General features: G+C 47.7%; 1 protein-coding gene across 2 annotated transcripts in view; it reads right to left on the bottom strand.

Moving 5' to 3' along the window:
* NEK6 (NIMA related kinase 6) overlaps nt 1-19,585 on the bottom strand; it is a 49,901-nt gene that overhangs the window by 11,470 nt on the left and 18,846 nt on the right. The window contains exons 2-7 of one of the 2 annotated variants that reach the window (XM_082067945.1): nt 18,469-18,593; nt 10,280-10,420; nt 10,005-10,067; nt 8,191-8,301; nt 4,305-4,413; nt 3,054-3,161 (exon numbers count right to left, since the gene is read on the bottom strand). In XM_082067945.1, the coding sequence (XP_081924071.1) occupies nt 3,054-3,161; nt 4,305-4,413; nt 8,191-8,301; nt 10,005-10,067; nt 10,280-10,420; nt 18,469-18,561 (625 nt within the window). In that variant the 5' untranslated portion in view covers nt 18,562-18,593. The remainder of the gene's footprint in view (nt 1-3,053; nt 3,162-4,304; nt 4,414-8,190; nt 8,302-10,004; nt 10,068-10,279; nt 10,421-18,468; nt 18,594-19,585) is intronic. The other variant, XM_082067946.1, reaches the window with a different exon arrangement.

The following is a 19,585-nucleotide window of genomic DNA, read 5'->3' as shown; positions in this document are numbered from 1 at the left end:
ACTCTGCTCGAAAACCTGCAATGCCATCCATGAGTACCGAAAAACCACGTACTCTTAAAAATAACTATAAAGTAGTTCCAGAATTATTAACTTTGCTTTAGCATGTACAACACATTATTATATATTCCATGAACGTACATAGAGTTGAGTAAAGTATTTTAATGTGTTTTAATAGCTGGTGGTGCAAACACAGCAGGGAAGTGATTCCACTTGAAAAGGCAAGTCCACAACTCTCACCTGCCTCATCTCTCCAGACGCGCTGGGGGTTACCCAGAAAACTGACGGCATTATTTAAAGCAGCCTAGCTCATAAGCATCTGTTTCTAAACATTTACATTCCTTGGGGTATATTTCCAATGAGAGGCTGAGGTCTTTTTCCAGAAGGAGAATTTGGGAATCAGCTCAACCTCTGGGAATCGGCTGAAGTGAGACAGTGGGCAAGGCACTGGAGTACCCTTCAAACTCCTCCTGATTGCAGTGTGAGGTGTCCCCTCTGATTGTTTCAAGGGGGGGAAAGAAAAATGTTACAAATATTAAATCTACTTACCCTTGCAAAAGAGAATAAACATTTTGTGCATAATATTGCAGCTGTTTTTATAAGACCTGTTGCTCTAAGCTCTCTATTTTTTTATTATTACTATTTAATTACATACACAACCCTGCCCAAAGTCTTTGTAGTAGTTGTTTGGTTGGTTTGCTCTTTCCTGTGGGCAGTACAACACACCTGCAGTGACTCTGCAACGATCTTTTCTTCAGCAATACCATCCTCCAGGCACAGAGCAAAAGGCCCAAATTTCTCAAAATGCACAGCAAACTGGCTGCGGAAATGTTAAACAGATTTCTTGTGTCCGTTTTTCTTAACAAGAACTGCTTACTAGTCCATTGAAGTACTGTGATTTGCTTCAGATGGGAAACTGGCTGGGCAAGCAAAAGGAAAGAAAAGACAAACAGTCCATTTGCACAAGAGCTCTTCCCACACCGCTCCAACCCGCCGGTGAATCCACCGCGCCCTCAGGCACCGGCGGGTCCCCGGTGTCCAACACCCAGTGTGGCACCGGCACTCGGTGACACGGGAGGTGTCCCGGTGCCCCTCTCGCGGCTCTGCCCGCGGAGCTGTCCCAGGGGTTGGTGACACGGGAGGTGTCCCGGTGCCCCTCTCGCAGCTCTGCCCGCGGAGCTGTCCCAGGGGTTGGTGACACGGGAGGTGTCCCGGTGCCCCTCTCGCAGCTCTGCCCGCGGAGCTGTCCCAGGGGTTGGTGACACGGGAGGTGTCCCGGTGCCCCTCTCGCAGCTCTGCCCGCGGAGCTGTCCCAGGGGTTGGTGACATGGGAGGTGTCCCGGTGCCCCTCTCGCGGCTCTGCCCGCGGAGCTGTCCCAGGGGCCGGCGCTGTCCCTGCCCCACGGTCACCGCTGCCCGTCCTGCCGCGGCCCCGGGCCCAGCGCCCGCCTGCATCTCATGAGCTGAGTATGGGCAAATCTTTCATTTTTCTTTCATTACCCCGGCATGTACTGTCACTTAATTTTTATGTATGCAATCCTTCCTGACAAATATGATCTGCTGCCTGGTAATTCGTCTGACGTTCATTCTGTTCCTTGCTCTAATTACAGCTCCCGTTCCTGACGCGGTGGCGGCCGCGCTGCCGCAGCCCAGTGGTACACCTGTCAGACGGGTTGTGCTACTGCCTAATGCCCTTTTATGCCAGTCTGATGGTAGCAAATACAACCGAAGAAAAAAAATCAGATGCATATATTTGCATAAGCCACTCGTTCAATTCATGGGTCAGCAGCCAGAGAAATGATGGTTCAGGGCGGTTGCCGGGGCAACGCAGCTCCGGGAAGCGCCCGCGTCGCCTGGGCCCGCGCGGGTACCACGCTCCGCTCTGCATCACTCACAGCTACTTAAACAAATGTCTTAATTAAACCCAAACCAAGATCAGGAGAATTCCTGCTGCTACAAAACCTATACGTCTGGCAAATTAAAAAACAAAAAAAAGCTTCAAGTCTGCCTGTTTTTTGATTGTGCAAATGTTGTTTCTACCTGGATACAAGAGCCACTGGAAATGGTGGTGCGTCCATCCAGTGTCACTCCCTGCTAGTCCGGTGGTGTTTTGCACGTTCTGTCCCTGTTTCCAGGATGCTGTTGGTTGAGGGAGGGCAAGGTTCGCGCAGAACACACTGAACTCTTCCCACATGAGCTTTCTCAAGAGAGAGCAACCCTGGCAAAGGTCACAAGCTTGGCTCACGTGTGCAGCCACTTTCCAAGCCCCAATTTATTCTTATTAATATAATAAGTGCAGCAGTCAAACTAGATAAGATAATTAGACATGATCATATTTTTGCCTGTTCAGATGATGTGATTGTAACTTTCTGTGAAGAGGATTTATTTTCATTTATGAAGTACAGTGTGTGTATAACCCAGGATAGCTTTTGATGCAAAGGGACATCTACTATTTTATGAAAGTAAACTGTAGAAATGCCTTATTTTTTTGAGCACACACAAATAGGGCATGTATCTTCCTTTCCTGTGCACTGAGAAGCCCCAGTGCTGTTGGTGAGTGTTATCAATTAAGTTTGCATGCATATAAGAAACAATCGAGCAAGACTCCTACTCAGTGGAGGAAACTGCACAAAGACAAATACTGAAACAAGCACGGGATGTGTTCCAAAACCAACGGAGCTAAAAGAAAAGGAGCTTACACACTCAGAGCCAAGGTTCCTTTACTGCTGTACCACAGAAGTGCCTCTGTGACTCAAAAAATTGAGACCCACTAACAAAAATGGAAAATCAGCCACCTCTCAAGAGGTTACAGACACAGTGTTAAATACTTTATACCGTAAGACTTAAAGAATGAAGTGTATATACCATATACTGTTCTATAGCATTGTAATTAACGCTAACAGTAAAAATGAGGGAGAGAGGAATCCAGATGCTCCAGACCAGTCAACTTAATTTAAATTCCCAGAAAAATGCTGGAGGTATAATTATGCTAGTTGTAAAACACAGAAAAATGAACAAGAAATGAACAGCTGATGACCGCACAAGTACCATCTTACCTAAGGAATGTGCTGCAGTGGTTTTAGAACTAAAAAACCGGCCTAATCCAAGATCTCCCAGCTTCACCACCCCTGTGGCTGTTATAAACACGTTGGCTGGTTTTATGTCTGCAAGAAGAAAAAGGTAAAAGGTCAAAGCCACAAAAGGTTATTTGGTTCTAATGCTGCAATAGAAACATAGCCTGGAGCGCTCTCTGTACAAAAGAGGCCCGAGCAGAACCGCGTTTCTTTACAGCTTTGATAGGCAGAATCTTCCAAGACTTCAAGCTCTGCACATGCACAAAAATCAGAGTATAATTCCCAGCACGCAAGAAATACCAAGGAGGGAAAATGTAGGAAGCAGCACAACAGAATCGAGGCAACCTCTTTAACTGATGGAAATCCAAGAAAGGAGTCTGCTCCTCTTTGGAAATGCCAGTTCACTGCAGGAGTCTGTGCTGCCCACCGCGGTCCCTCCGGCCAAGGGCAACCACGTCCCACAGCTGCAGCAGCTCTGGGCCCCGCACAGCCCGGGCTGCTCAGTGTCAACCCACCAGCTACAGACCCAGCGCAGCGCGGCCGATAAACGCACCAGGGGATGCGTGACGGAGCAAAAACGGTATCACGCTGCTAAAAAAAGAATTGTGAAGAATTCACTAATCCAAAAGGATAAAGGAAATAACAAGCAGCGGAGATTGACACTGGTGCCTTTTGGGATTTCTGCATTTCCCAGGTCAAGTCCTTCACAAAGCATTTCATTATGCTGAAAGAAGCAACAGAATTTTCGGATAGAGCTCAAAGTTACAAAACGTTCTAAGACAAAAGATTCAAAAATAACTAATGAAAATGGAGAACGGGTTATGAGAGTGTGGGACATATTTGTATTAATATTTCAGAAAAGCTCACAAGACAGAAAAACTCTTCTCAACTCTCTAAGGTCACAGCTAATATAATGAAGACTATTTCTTAGAGTTCACTGTATCCAGTAGTCTCAGCATTTTACTTCTGACACTTTCTAATGGCAAGTTTGACACTTCTACTTAATATCAGTGTCTGGAATACAAAGCAGCTCATCTTCCTAATACCACACTCACTCCGGACTGAACCCTTTAACAATGAGGCAGAGAGACAGAAGGAGAAATCCATCTTGCAAGCTCCAGCCTCTCTAAACATGCATTGGCTGAACATCAGCATAATTGTTTTTGAATGTAGGCGCTTACTAATTGGAACATTATATTATTATTCAGTGAAAAGAGACTGAATTAATGTTACCTCTGTGCATCACCCTGCGGGAGTGCATGTGTTCGACTGCACTGCATAGCTGCACAAAATATTTCCACACCGTCCTTTCCGGGATTAACCGTTTCTGCTTTTTAAAATACTGTGGGAGGAAATAAATAAAAGATCAGTGAAAGAAGCGCCACATTTGCCTGGTTCCCGGGCCCGCGGCCGGCGGCTGCGCTTGCTCGTGTCTCCCGGCTCCGCAGCAGCAAGACTTCCCTTCTGATGAGCTTCTGACTCCTCCTCTGTATGGAAACTTCAATGCAGTTCACTAATTAACTACTATTATGAAAAATATGCTTAAATAGGTTTGACATTTTTGAATGGACACTGATTATAATTAGCATTAATCTCCTTAATTACCTTGCAAAACATATTTGATGCCTCAAAACGACAAATGTTTCAAATATTTTGCCTTAAGTAACAAAAGATCATTAAAAAAATATAGTAAACATTCATTGTTGTATAGTCTATTAAAAACAATACGGAAATCTGTTTCCCCTTTTTAAGATGGCCAGAAGATCAATAAAGTATCCATGTTTCTTCTGTGATCAGGTAGAATAATATATTCTATTTCATGCATAATAGGAATATTAAATGAACTGAACTATCTCTAGTGAGGCAGGAAGACGCCACTGATCAAGAGACACACAGGTCTGGAAAAGGACCGTTTTGTTTGCGTTTATGCAGCGCCAAGCGAAGTTGAGTCTGGATCCAGCGCAGCTGCGGGTGCTGAGGTCTCTCCAACGAAATCCGGTGAGCACGGGGCGCAGGGCGGCGCAGCGGGGACGCTCCCTGCAGCACCGGCGGCTCCTGCCCAGACAGCTCATTACAGGAATAAATAACGGGCTGCACCCCGGCCAAGGCGAATCGGTACAGCTCTCCAGCTACGCTTTCAGCCTTTCAGAACCGTGCGGCAGCGGAGCGTCCCCGCCCCTCCAAGCAGCCCAAAGTTGTGCTACTTCCTATCGCTGCTCCCCGACTTCTCACGGCTTCTTCCCACACTAGATACTGAGCCAGCTCTTCATCCAGGGCGTTAACAAAACACGCTTATAATACGCTTCCAGAGATTTCAGATTTACCCTCATCACTTGATATACAAGCTGCACCTCTCCAGCATCGGACCCAGAGGATTTCCCGCAGCAGGATGTCAGAACAATAAAGGCAGGGAACTGGCTGTTGCCCCTTTCTGCATCTTGTGCTTTTTCCTCTCACTGCAGCCATCTGATGTCCGTTGTCACGTTTTATATTTTACGTGAAATGCTGTTACTGGTTTGTGTTTGACTCAAGTAATGGCAAATTTTCTTTTGCAGATCAGCTGTGAAGGGGCACGACCGTGCAATTCCCCAGGCAGCAAATCTGACAGATTGCGACAGTTCCAACCCAAAACTTGCTAGGGAGCACAGAGGAATTACAGAGGGTGATGGATAAAGTGTTATATACACGATAAAATTATTTAATTCTCATTAAAATACTTAAGAATGGATATGCAAGACCACAAGTGATGATTTTCTAAATGTCATGTCCAATAAGATCTGCCTGACATTTACAAGCAAGCCCCAACTCTCCCGTGGCTCTCCTGCAGCACTCCCTTACACCAGCTTTACAATGGCTCATAAATAATGCAGGCACCAGGGGCGTGACAAAGCCAGGCCCTGTTTTTATCGCCCTCGCACCTTCCAGCGTTGTCACTGCTGCTCCTCCCGCCTCGCTGCCACCAAAACCCCCTTGTCACTGCTGCTCCTCCCGCCTCCCTGCCACCAAAACCCCTTTGTCACTGCTGCTCCTCCTGCCTCGCTGCCACCAAAACCCCTTTGTTACTGCTGCTCCTCCTGCCTCGCTGCCACCAAAACCCCTTTGTCACTGCTGCTCCTCCTGCACGGAGGAAACGTCCTCCTGCGGTAACACTGTGCTCAGGACACCCGCGCTCCCTCTTGGCTTTGGGAGGGTCTTTTCTTTATTAAAACAACAACAAAAAAAAGAAATTCCAAGATTTGCACCAGTGGAAAAATATCATTTCTATGACCCTGAAAAACCCTTTGCCGTGCCTGCAGTAAACATGGGAGAAAACAGCCCATCCTGGGCAGCACTGGCAAAAGAACAAAGTTACGGTGCTGTTCAAGGTGTCAACTTCAGAATCAACAAATTATGGTTTGGAAAAATGAAACTCCTATTTCTAATGACAGAAAATTAAATAGGCAAGCCTGATAGATAAATGAACACAGTAGGGAAAGTTTAAACTAAAAGGTGTAAATGACCAAATAAAAAGGAGGGAGGGAGATATTTTATATTATCATATCTAACAACTATGTAGGTAAAACCTTCATAAGATAAGATTTAAAAGTTAAGCAAAATACTTGCACCTCCCAGGATGACGACAGCCCGAACTCCTGCTCTCACAGCCCTCGCCTTTTTCCATCTTCAACCACAACTACCAAAAGCCCGAGATGAACTGCAAGTTTCCCAGGATCTGCTGGGAAAAGGCTGAAACATCCAGGAAGCCACAAGAAAACAGAGAAAGACAAAAATACAGATGAGCTCTCCACAGCCCCGGCGGGCACAACTGACCCCGGCCTGGCGGCATGGGGCTGGAGTCACTGCGCCATCGGGCTGGAGCCAGTGTGCCGCGGGGCAGGAGCCAGTGTGCCGCGGGGCAGGAGCCAGTGTGCCGCGGGGCAGGAGCCAGTGTGCCGTGGGGCCGGAGTCACTGGGCCATGGGGCCGGAGTCACTGCGCCATGGGGCCGGAGTCACTGCGCCATGGGGCCGGAGCCAGAGTGCCGGGGGGCTGGCGGCACAGCCCGTGTCGGGGCGCAGGCTCCTGAGGGCTGCGGTGAGGCCCTGCCCGGAATTCCAGGTCTCCCCAGGCCGGGCTCACCGGGGGGACCCTCCTGTGAGCTGGAGCGGATTTTCAGGGATACTGTAAATGTAGCCGCTGACTATGGACTGAACGGGTAACTTGTTTGACAGCCTTTGGCCTAGTGCCTCATAGCTCTGCTGGCAAAGAAAACAAATCTGTTAATAAGATATTTTAACTGTGACAACAAGGAGGAGGAGAACTTTCCAAACATTCATTTATGATAATTACAGAATAATGATGGCAAAAAAACAGGTAAAACATGGAGAGAAGGTTGAGAGTGCTAACAAACATGATATAACACATCTGTTCTCACAAGGGATGTATGTCTAAAGATTAACATGTCAAAGAAAATATAAAAGCAGGTGGTAACAGCTTAACTAAAGCTGGTTTGCAGCAATACAAGTATTCCTGAGAGCAACATAAGAGAAGAGCAAGTACTTGAAACAATTTCTCAACCCCAAATCCCTGTTGCAAAGTCAGTCAATACAGTTTCCTGAATGTCTTCAGAGCAGCAGACAGGCTACGTGAACAGTGAACTGAGCAGTAATTAAATGTCCCCATCAATCACAGAGCGGATAAAACAACCTTGCAAATAACACCCACGTCCCACCAAATCACACAGAGACTCGCTGCTGCTTCTGAGGCGGTGACCAGGAACAACTGACACAGCCCAGCGTGTTCCAAACACCAGCGGACACCCGGCTCTGTGCTCTGGAAGCCGCTGTGGGCATTCAGAGCCCAGCAGAGCCCCAGCGCTCCCAGCGCAGCCCCAGCACCCCCAGCGCAGCCCCAGCGCAGCCCCAGCACCCCCAGCGCAGCCCCAGCGCCCCCAGCGCAGCCCCAGCGCCCCCAGCGCAGCCCCAGCGCCCCCAGCGCAGCCCCAGCGCAGCCCCAGCACCCCCAGCGCAGCCCCAGCGCCGCCCCAGCGCCCCCAGCGCAGCCCCAGCGCAGCCCTGCTGGGCCCCCGGGGCTCCTCCTGACCCTGGGAACATGCAGGACCCCCAGAACTGACACCTCACCTTAATCATCTGAGAGAGATCCCCAGCGTCCGCCAGCTCCAGGACGATGTTCAGCTCATTGTCTTCAATAAAAGAATCCAAATACTTAATAATATTGGGGTGGTTCAGTTGCTGCAGATAGAGGGAAGGCAAGAACAAAATTAAACACACTGCAGTAATGACGACTCCAAGATACAATACCTGTATGTTTTTGTAAACATCATGCAAAACAGTTCACAAGAGGTGCAAATACAAACTGTGCTCTGAGCTACCATCGACAAGAATCCTGTAAGAATTATCATTTATTGCAAGCACAGCATGATAAAAGCGTCTTGAGTAAAGAGCGATACAACCCAAAATAGTGTGCAATGACCTTATTTGTTGTACAGCCACAAAACATTTACAGTGCAGCCGCCCGGCCTGCGCCCAGAGGCGTCCTGTGTCCCCCCCAGAGCTCCCAAGGGCACTGGCAGCCCAGCTGCCCAACGAGCCCGTTGCTGAGGCTCAGCACCCGCGCCACGGGAACACAACATCGAAATACTGCACTGGAAGAGGGAATGAAGAGCAGGTGCCACCGGGAGAGCTGCTACGCTAACATTTTTCCTGTCCTGCACCCCAGCTTTAACTTTTTATTGCGTATAACAAAGGCCAACGTCTGTGTGAACGCAGATGAATGTGTTTTTCCTACAATTACATCACTGACCTTTGCTCTGTCCTCCCGGAGCAGCTGGGCAGACCATGCTGGGTGAGCCGAGCGGCCATTCTCTACTCCCCCTTTTGTCAATCGTATTTTAAATAAATACATTGACTCCAGGGTTATTTTTATAACTATATGATATTTGTCTGTGCCATGGAAAAGACTGAAATGTCTTTTGTCAGAAGGAAAGTCTATTAATTCTCACAAATCCTTAAACGCATAAAATATTAGAAAACACTTTCTCTTGGGTTAATGCCATGTCCTGTTTCTTTAATGCACACAGGTGTGCTGGCAGCCAATGCCCGATGTGCGTGCCCAGCAGCGCCGCAGCGAGCGCCGCGCGTGGCCAAGTCTCCTCTGGATGCGCGGCCGTTACAGCCACATTACGGAGCTGCTTTACCCAAAACTTTTAGCAAGAATTACACGGAAAGCAATGCAGAATTTTGTCTGACTTCTGATAAATTTTGAATAATTATACTTCCGTTTAGAAATCACCAAAAAAACCCCTTTGTTTCCATGGCCATTCGGAAGACTTTGATCAAAAAAGACAAAGCATTATTTTGGCAGGGATGGACTAGAGCGAGTCTGTGTCATTCCTTCACAAATTCCTCTAATGGGCTACATTCAAAATAAAAACAAAGAAAGAAAAGCTCTTGCAGCAAGTTGTTTCAGTAAGAGTCTATAAATATTCCATACTAGACACCAGTTTAAAAGTAGCAAGAAAGTGTTAAAAATATCAATATCCCACATGACATGGGCAGAGCCCAGAGTCGCTGCAGGGCAGACACGGACCCCACGGCCGCAGGGAGGGCAGGACCCTCAACTCTACGGGTGACAAACAAACCAGAAGACACGAAGGGCAGAACTGAGACGCTTCTCTGCAAGGGGAGTGCGTGGGGCTTTCTTACGACACAGATCTTCAATAGCTTCCTTGGTTATGACAAAACTCAATAAAAGCTTTAAGACAAAACTCTTGCACCACGTAGGCATTCTGCTTGCAAAAGAACACATGGTCTATGAAGGTCGTTATGCGTGCTACAGAAGCTTTATTTGCCATAAACGTTAGTGACTTGCCAATCTGAAAACTATTTTTTTCTCAAAACAAAAAAATTGAAAAAGTCACTGTAAAAATTCTTACCTTGAGGAGGTCGATTTCTTTGATGCAATCTTGCCGTGCCTTGGCATCCATCATTTCAAAAATCTGCAGACAAAACCAGACGACGTGAAAATATCAAACCAGATCATCCAGGGGTCTCAAGCCTTGAACTCTCAATTTATAAACTATTTCATTGCATTATTAATGCTGACAAAAGAACACAGGATGAGGTATCTGACTCAAAGTAATTGGTGTAGACACTTGAAACATTCCCATTCTAGTTGCTAAATAGTAAGACTCTGACCTTCAAAGCTCACCTGAACTTTCTTTAATGCAACAGGTTTTCTGTCCAGAAGACAAGTCGCTTTGTAAACTTCACTGAATTGTCCTCGGCCGATCTTTTTCTCTATCTGAAAATCTGCCAACGTGCAGCGATATGGGTACGATGTTAAATGTCTCTGTTCAGGTCAAAGGAAATGAAAACAATGCATTAGAAAAAGTGATGCAGAACCACGAACGTGCCTTTCCAACCTGCCTTGTGACCGCAAACCAGCAGTTTCTATGACTAACGATATTCAGGAGGATAAATTCCTCACAGTGAGGATCGCCCAGCAAGACAGATGAAGGGACTTGCTGTTGATTTGACAGACGATGCACAGCGGAGGGGACGGGCCTTCCCTCCCACACCTGCAGTTTCCCAGTCCCGGTCAGCCCCGGTCCCTGCAGCACAGCCGCCCGCACAGCCGCCCCGCACAGCCGCCCCGCACAGCCGCCCCGCACAGCCGCCCCGCACACGCTCCCCTGCAACGTAACGACCGCAGTTCGACAAACAATGGAAAGTGTAAATCGGGCACCTGAAAAGCTTCCAGATTTCAAGGTGTCTGTGCAACTCTGGACCACCACAGTGATTTGGCAGTGATTTGTAAGTGAAGTTGTAAAATTCAATGTTTTTAGGAAAACTCATCAATAAAGTCCCTAAAGTAGTAATTTCTGATGCACAAGCTGCATCAATCAACCAAGACAAGCTACTTTGAAAACTGTCACCTTCTCAGCATCTTTATCACAACAAACGCAGGAGAAACCCCCACAACAAAAGCTGCTCTAAGTGCAGCACACTCCAGAAAAACCACGACGTTTGTAAGTGCTGACGACACAGAGAAGAGTGCTCAGTCACAACCCAGACAGCGAACAGACTCTCGGGTCGTTTTGCTGTCCCGTCCCCTCGTCCCTGCGCTCTAAAGGCTGTTTGTTGTGCAGCGGTCGAGGGACACGCGCTGCGGCTCCGACACGGGCCCGCTGCTCGGCTCAGGCGCCCGGACCGCGCTGAACTCCAGGAGACAACGGCGCGATACCGTAGCGCTGATCCAACGCCCGCTAATTCAAATAGGCACATAACTGCAAATTTAACTCCAGGCCATCGTGGTCATCAGCTTTCTCAGTTTAAGTTCCCTAAAAGAGCAAAACCACTCATTTTCAGATTAAATGACACTTCGGGTAATTAGTTTTGAAATGCCAAGGCCACAGGTAAGTTTTTCCATCTGTCGCCCTGTGCGTTTAAACACTCTCATACTATGAGAAATGGTTTTCATTTCTCTAGGCTAAAGATGACACAATGAAAATGTTAATTCATGAACAACAGCCAACACCAATAAGAAGGCTGCATCAGGATCTGCCATTATTCATGAAGACAAGTCACAGGGTGTAGGAAGTGAGTTGCATCACGCACTGGGGTGACGCGGCCGGGGCCGTTTCCCTTTGCAGATCGCTGCCCCAGCGCCGGGGTCACGGCCTGGGCTGCCAGAGCGGGGTCCCCCTCAGCGCTGCCTTTACAGGCGGGAACACAGCAAAGTGGGAATCGAAATGAAGGTTCAGGACTCGTTTCTCTAAGATTTGCAGTGTATACTACCCAAGAAAATGGCAGTGGCCTTTCACCGACAGGAAACAGGCAGCCTGTGGGGCAGCAGACCAACAGCAGTAAGATAACACTGTTTTATTGTCTGCATACATTCCCCTTTAAGTCACTAAATTATCAGCAAAGTAAGGCAACATGGGATGAAACCAGACAAGCAAATACCCAGTGTAATCAGCCCCTGCAGCTTTCTCAGTTTAAATTGGTTGCAATCTCTCTTTGCAGGGATCTGATAAACAGTAATACTCATCAATATACATTACAGGATACAGGAATACACATCTCAGTCCAGGGAGTGCTAACAAACACTGGTTGACGTGCATTCTGTGCATGACGAAACCAGCAGAAGAACGTCTGAACACAAGTGTTTGTCCAGCCTGACCGGTGACTAACCAGGAGCATCTCCATTGCCCAACTCGGTACATACGAGCTACCAAGCAAGTTATTGAGCTGCCCAGTCAAACCGCTTTACCCACCCAAATCAAAGGTGTCGGTACGTAAAATCACAAAACACTTTGTCTTAATTAAAAAACCCAAAAGGACTCAAAGCATTTTCTGAACCACGCACACGTGCCTCCCGCGCCGCTCTCTTCCTGTAGCAAAGTCTGAGCCAAGGTTTTCAAACTTGGAGTTACCATTCACAATAGAGGGAGCGGTTTTAACGAGGTCTTACGTAGCAAATACCGCAAACTTCGTTTTAAGGAAGAAATCCGTGTTGCAATCAAGGATGGTATCCATTTGCCCTTCATAAATCATTAAATTGCGTGTTTAAACCAGGAGTGTTTAAGTGTAGATTAATATTTTAAGCATATGCCAAGGAACATCTCGCAACTCCTTAACCTGAAAATATAAATAAACGTCAGGCAGGTGACGGGGGGTGTGTGTCCTGAGCACTTTCCCACGGCGAGCACGGGCGCCTGCTCGCCACGCTGCAGCCCGCGCTGGCCCAGGGTGGCCACCTCGGCTGATACGTTCTGGCATCCTCCAGGACTACAGCTGCACATTTACATATGCAATGACCTAGATTTACATTTGCTATCACAACCTATCAGACCTAATTAAAGTAATGGAGCTTTCATACAGGCTAGAAGATGTTTGATGACGGTATGAACTGGAGAGCACGCTCAGGTTAGACCAAACAGCACCACGGAGCTCCCCATTGATTCCTGCATTCCATTTTCCCGCACGGCTGACTAAAATTAACCTTCGCTTATGCTTTACTCTACTCAAATGTAAGCAGGTAACGGAGCTTAAATTTAAAAAAACCCAAACAAACAAACAAAAACCACCCCCCAGCCCCCCCAGTCGCTGGAGCTGCACAGCCAGCAGGACACGGGGAGTTTGCACACGGCTGTTCCCAGGGCAGCTGGAGGAAGGGACGGGCTGGGGAGAACTAGTTCTGAGACAAAGGCTGTTCTCTTATCCACACAATGAAGCCTCGCTCTTCCCTGCTCTTCAGGCCAAAGATTAAAGTCAATTAATTCCTCGTTCAAATAAAGAGGCTATTCATTTTTAAGAAGAAACACAGATTATTCCAAGAACAAGCTATTCTGGACAACATCTCTGGCGCACACATTCTCTTCTCGATGTAATCGCTGATGCGAGAGCAAACATTTCAAAGCTGGCAGAAGTACGTAACGACAGCCGCGTCACTGCGCTCATCACAGACTTTGCCAGAATTTTCAGCCTCAAGTTTTGGGGTGTTATGAGATTTTCTGCAAAACAGAATTAATAAGGTTTTATAATACTAAAAAAATCCAATGACAATAAATTCAGCTATATTACCTCGCATGCACCTGACCAGGTGTGCTGCAAGCATAAGAGACTAAAAGATTAATAGGGGTCTCTCTAGATCGGATTATAAAGCAAGTCAGGCAAATATATAGGATGAGAACATTGGAAAAGCTCCTTCTACACACTTGTTCTTGGTGACCGGACGGAGTTTGCTCCTGCGCTTCCACATTTCAGTGCTGCAGAGGAGTCCTGAGCAGGCACGGGTACCAACCGGCCCCAACCGCAGCTGGAGGCTCGACACCATCTCCCGATCTTCCATGCACCGCTGTAACACGCACGGGCAGCTGCAGCACCTCAGGAGGACTTCTAAGGTTTTAAATGAGTGGTCGTGCAGCCCAGAATTTGTATTTTGGCATAAGGAAGAATAAGAAAAAACTGTTCCGTAGACTTTCAATCTCCAGAAATGTTAATGTTTGTCCAACAAATGATCTTTTTGTAATTATTCAAAAGCTGGGATAAACCTGAACAGCCCGGAGCAGAGGTGCTGCAGAGCGGGGTCTGTCCCACGCTGCGCCCAGCTGCGCCCATGGAAACCTGAGGAGCTGGAAAGGGGAATGGTCGCTGCTAATTGCACAGTCTAGAAACCCAGAGTGCTAATGTTAATTAACAACAGTCAGTTGTTTTCCTGCCATCTGATTGGCATGTGGAGAACCGGCACTAGTCGTCACTCTGCACAAATGGCTATGAGGTCGCCAGACATTTAGATTATTTGTCATCAACCTAAAAATTGTTAAAGATTGGTTAATCAACAGCTAAAAAGTCAGACACTACAATCTTTAGATGCCAGTAAAAGCATCTTTCCTGTAGAGCCACAAAATGAAATTTTTTCTTTACAAGAGTAAAAACATACTCGCCCAATTAATTTTCTGAAATCTCATTAAAAAATTTAGCCCGACTAAGTCATACACTTCTGACCTGAATTTTAATTATCTTTAAGCTGGATATAAGGGGTTTTTCTGATATTTGCAATGCACCATTGATTTTAAAGCAATGATTTCCTTGCTTCCGAAGTGCGTACTTCATCCGAATGACATTTACCGTGCACTGATTCACCTTCGGCAGCCGTCTGCGGCGGGAGCGCCAGCGCCGCGGTGGAGCACACACCGCAAGCACTGATTCACCACCAGCGCCAGCGCCGCGGTGGAGCACACACCGCAAGCACTGATTCAGCACCAGCGCCAGCGCCGCAGTGGAGCACACACCGCAAGCACTGATTCAGCACCAGCGCCAGCGCCGCGGTGGAGCACACACCGCAAGCACTGATTCACCACCAGCACCAGCGCCGCGGTGGAGCACACACCGCAAGCACTGATTCAGCACCAGCGCCAGCGCCGCGGTGGAGCACACACCGCAAGCACTGATTCACCACCAGCGCCAGCGCTGCACATCTCCTTATGATGCCCCAAATTAGACACCCATCTCCATTCACCAATGCCTACCTGAGGAGAATTCTGCATACTCTGAGGTTGAAATTCCAGTGTGAATTTGTGAGAACACATTAGAACAGATTGATTAAAAGAAGAACTTCTAAGCTCACAAGAGATGAGGAAACTTTTAAAATATAGATTACCCTTCAAACAGGTAGTCAAGTAATTACTGAAGAATACATCAGATTTTTCAATTTGCAGCTTCAAAACTGGACTACAGAGTCATCCTAAAATATCCTTAACCTGACCTGTTACCTGGGATTTAAAGTTTGCTGAAGAACTTGGCTTGAATTTCAAAGTTTAAAGATCCCTATCAGCAGATATTTGTACCATATTCTGAGAAGGAGAGACAGAAACACCAACTTGCAAATAGCAGACCAAGGTGATACTCACAAAGAAACTGAACATAGAAATAGCGCAAGCGTTCCAGAGAAGGAGAAATCGCAGAGTCCCTGCTGGCAGATGAGCCGTTGGATCCACCTCCAAGTCGCGGCCCGAGGCAAAGCACCGCGAGCAGCTCTGCTGCCGAGCCGCTGAGTTCATAAAAGGGTTATTTAAAAGTGAGTTATTATGTTTATATAGTACCAAAACTAAGTAAAAAATTATAGCTCTGTATTTTTATATCACTGATTTATTCCTAAATAACTTTTATTGCTTACTGCTATAAACACCAAGCAATCTAGAGACTTAAATAATTGACACTTTCGCTCTGGAACGTTACTGGAGAATGGTCTGTCTCTTGCTGGCGAATTCCGTCAGGGTGGTGCTGAGCAGGTAAGGCAGCCAGCAGCTGAACCGCTACTTTATTAGGTCTTTTTTATATTTATATATTCACTTACTCTAATTAGAAAACTTCAAATATGAAACATTACTCAAAAGCGTCACCTTATTCCTATAGTAGTTAAAGACAGAAAGAGAAGTCTGGTACACTCGCTCATAGCTCTGGACTATTTATAAAGCAGAAATAACAGCTTTGTCAGAATGAAGCAACAAAAGCTTCAGGAGGCAGCACAGTGTGGGCAGAGCTGCGGGGGGTGACTCCCGTGATGGGGAGCGGGGAGGCAGCCCACACGAGCCCACCCGAGCCCACCCGAGCCCACACGAACCCACCCGAGCCCACCCGCCACAGCTCCAGCTCCGGCTGTTCGGTGTGAGCTCCACCCGCCTGCCATGGGCGACACTCCCGGCAAGACAAGCCGGGTCAAGCTTTCCTCCCCAAACCTCTCTCTGCCACAGGCTGTGACAGAGCACGTCTGCATGGCCTGTATCTTCAAGAAAGAAACAATGCAATTTGGAATTCTTCCAGGTAACAGGTACCAGCAAATTGAAAATGATATATAATCATGTTCCTGCAAAATGGAAAACCAATCATAGCGCGCCATCAATGTAAGGTGCCCTGCTCTCTAAATACTCCAGGTTTTGTTAATTTCTAAACTGAGTTTGCTGAGGAGAAGCAGTTTGTTCTGTTCTCTGGGAGACTGTGTATTTTTGCTATTCAGCTTTTAAAAAAAAATATTATTTTAACAGCAAATCCAAGAGAAAGTCTTCCCGCAATCCTAACTCCAAACTGCATCGCTCAGAGCAGTTAATACACTCAGAGACCTCCGTTAATACAACTTGGGTGGTACCAGAGTTGAGGGGAGATTTCACAGAACAATGACCATACAGCAAAATGAGCCCACTCAGCATCAGCATAGCAGCAGAACGTAGATTATTAGCTACTAATTACACTTAACTATGTCATTACAAATTCTAACATGTGCTCCAAGATGCCATGAACGTATCTGCTGCACAGGAACACTTCCTAATCTTGTTCATGAAATAATTACAGGGGCTCTATCCTGCCAAATGAGGCAGTAATTAACCCTAATTGCTCAAAATGCAACTGGCTAATTCTAGGAGATTAATCAAGGGGATTCAATTATTATTAAATTACTTAATATGACAAATTGCTACATTAGGAGAGGGGGGCTTTGCTCCATACGTCGCTGCTTTCCCAGCAGTGCTGCCTAAGACACATTCAGCACTGAACTCCACGTGTAGGCAACTCAGGGTTCTGCAAATCCCACCCCGCTCCGCTACAGCCGCCCCAACGGCCGCCCCGCGTTCAGGGACCGACCGCCCCAACGACCGCCCCGCGTTCAGGGACCCGACCGCCCCAACGACCGCCCCGCGTTCAGGGACCCGACTGCCCCTCATTCAGGGACCGACCGCCCCAACGACCGCCCCGCGTTCAGGGACCCGACCGCCCCAACGACCGCCCCGCGTTCAGGGACCCGACCGCCCCAACGACCGCCCCGCGTTCAGGGACCCGACTGCCCCTCATTCAGGGACCGACCGCCCCAACGACAGCCCGCGTTCAGGGACCGACCGCCCCAACAACCGCCCGCGTTCAGGGACCCGACTGCCCCGCGTTCAGGGACCGACCGCCCCAACGACCGCCCGCGTTCAGGGACCGACCGTCCCTGCGCCGCACAGCTGGAGCGACAACACCCACAGGCTCCCCAGGCCACGCCGCAGCTGCAACCGTCGTCCTGCCGACAGCTTTCCATGATGCTTTGGTTACCCTTTAACATACATCAGTAAAAGTTAATTGCTCTGATAAACGGTCTGAAAAAAGGCGAGGAGCCAGAGCTGACAAAGTACGAGTTCCGCGGCCACAGCGCAGGTATTGCTGCTGCTCTGAGCGGAGGCCCAGCCCAGTCCCAGCCCCAGGCCCAGCCCCAGGCCCAGCCGAGGCTCAGCCCAGGCTCAGCCCAGGCCCAGCCCCAGGCCCAGCCCCAGGCCCAGCCCCAGGCTCAGCCCAGGCTCAGCCCAGGCTCAGCCCAGTGCTGCGGAAAGGCGGGGAAGGGAGACAGAAGCCACCATAGTGAAACCTGGTAACAGTAGAGACAAAATACATTATGGGAGAGATTCCAGAGACTCACAGGAAATGAAGTCAGAGAGCCTACAGTTTCATGTAGGAGTTTTTCTTGTGTTTGGTAATTAACTTCAGCATTTATTATTAAACTATAAAAGGAGATAAAATACGTTTATTCATTTACTCAGCCAACTGCTTTCCTTTGGCCTTTTCTTCAAAGAATCAAAGAGAACAGAAAGCCAACACAGTAAATGTTTTTATAAGATGATTTAAAAATACTTGTTTTAAGCAAAATTCAAAGGATTTCCTTTTTTTCTTATTATCAAAAAACTCGATTCAGGAAACTCCGGCTGACTGGCAGAATCCCAAACTGGATATACCCTAAAACTGCCGTAACTGCACTAGTAACAAAAGAGGCAAAACCCCAAAAGCCTAAATGCAAGAGATGTGCGGACTTTTACAAAAGGAAGGGAAGAAAAGAGCGAAGGAGAACGCCGGAAGGACACGTGCACTTACCTGAGGATCATGCTGGTATTCCTGCCCCGGCAGCTTGCAGAGAGGGTTGTTCTGGTCCCCTAGATGATGCGGGTGGTTGTGCTGCCCTTCCATGGTATCATACCAAACTCTGCCTCACGCTTCTGCTGCACGGGAAACAAAGAGGGGACAGAGAAGTCTCGTCACCGTTCGTACAGTGCTGAAAGCAAGAAACTCGTGTACTGGAACAGCATCTAACGCTGCCTGCCCCAGAACCACTGAACCCAGAGCACCCCAATGGGATCAGACACTCAGTGCACAATTCCAGAAAGGTTAGCACGTTTCCATTTGTAAAATAAAAATGACAAGGAGTCCCACCAGACCGTTACAGCTTTTGTTGGAAAGAGACAACCTAGAAGTGTAGCTTCACCCACATTCTTTCTTCCCCGCCCCATTCCAAGTTTTCATGCAGTTTTCAGCAGCTACAAACTGCATTAGGTTCAGCAGGATGGAAGTGTTACTCTAGGAACAAACGAGGGAAAGTCCATGAATGAATTTGTTCCAGTTGCGCCTGCAGCAATTACTCAGCAAATTTTCCAGCAGAATTTCCTCCAAAAGTGACAGAAGTTAAAAGGATGCAGCATTGGAGAAAAGATCTAGCAGAAGTTACCATGTACAGAGCTTACTGTAAGGAGACAAAAATAAATTCACCATCACTGTTTGCAATGATCCTTGATTTTCATTCTAAAATTACCCTTTGCCCAAGAGAGACCAATGCAGTCTCCCCTCCCTTTTTTAAGTGCAAAGATCTTGTTTGTGAAATTCTGAGTCACAACAACAATAACAATTTAACCTTCATTTATGCTGGTAGCACAGCTGGTGAAGAGCTGGGAAATCCAGCACTTGCCACATAAAACGTCACATCTTGGGTCTACCTTGAATGAAATTATTTCACAGTATGATAAGATCAGTTTTATGATAAGATTAGTACCATAAAGCCAAGCTTTTGCTGTGCAGGGACACCCGGGAGCGGATCCCAGGGCCGTCCTGGGCTCAGGCTCTGGCCAGTCCTCAAATACACTCGCAGCACGGCCAGAACACACTAGACACACTAACGGCCCTTCCCCACAAAGGGCTGCAGGCAGGCTTGGGGGGCTTC

The sequence above is a fragment of the Streptopelia decaocto genome (genome assembly GCF_964273445.1).
Source record: "Streptopelia decaocto genome assembly, chromosome: 17".
In the NCBI taxonomy this organism is placed as follows: domain Eukaryota; kingdom Metazoa; phylum Chordata; class Aves; order Columbiformes; family Columbidae; genus Streptopelia; species Streptopelia decaocto.
Note: the sequence above shows the minus strand (reverse complement) of the source record. Positions and strands in the feature narration are given on the sequence as shown.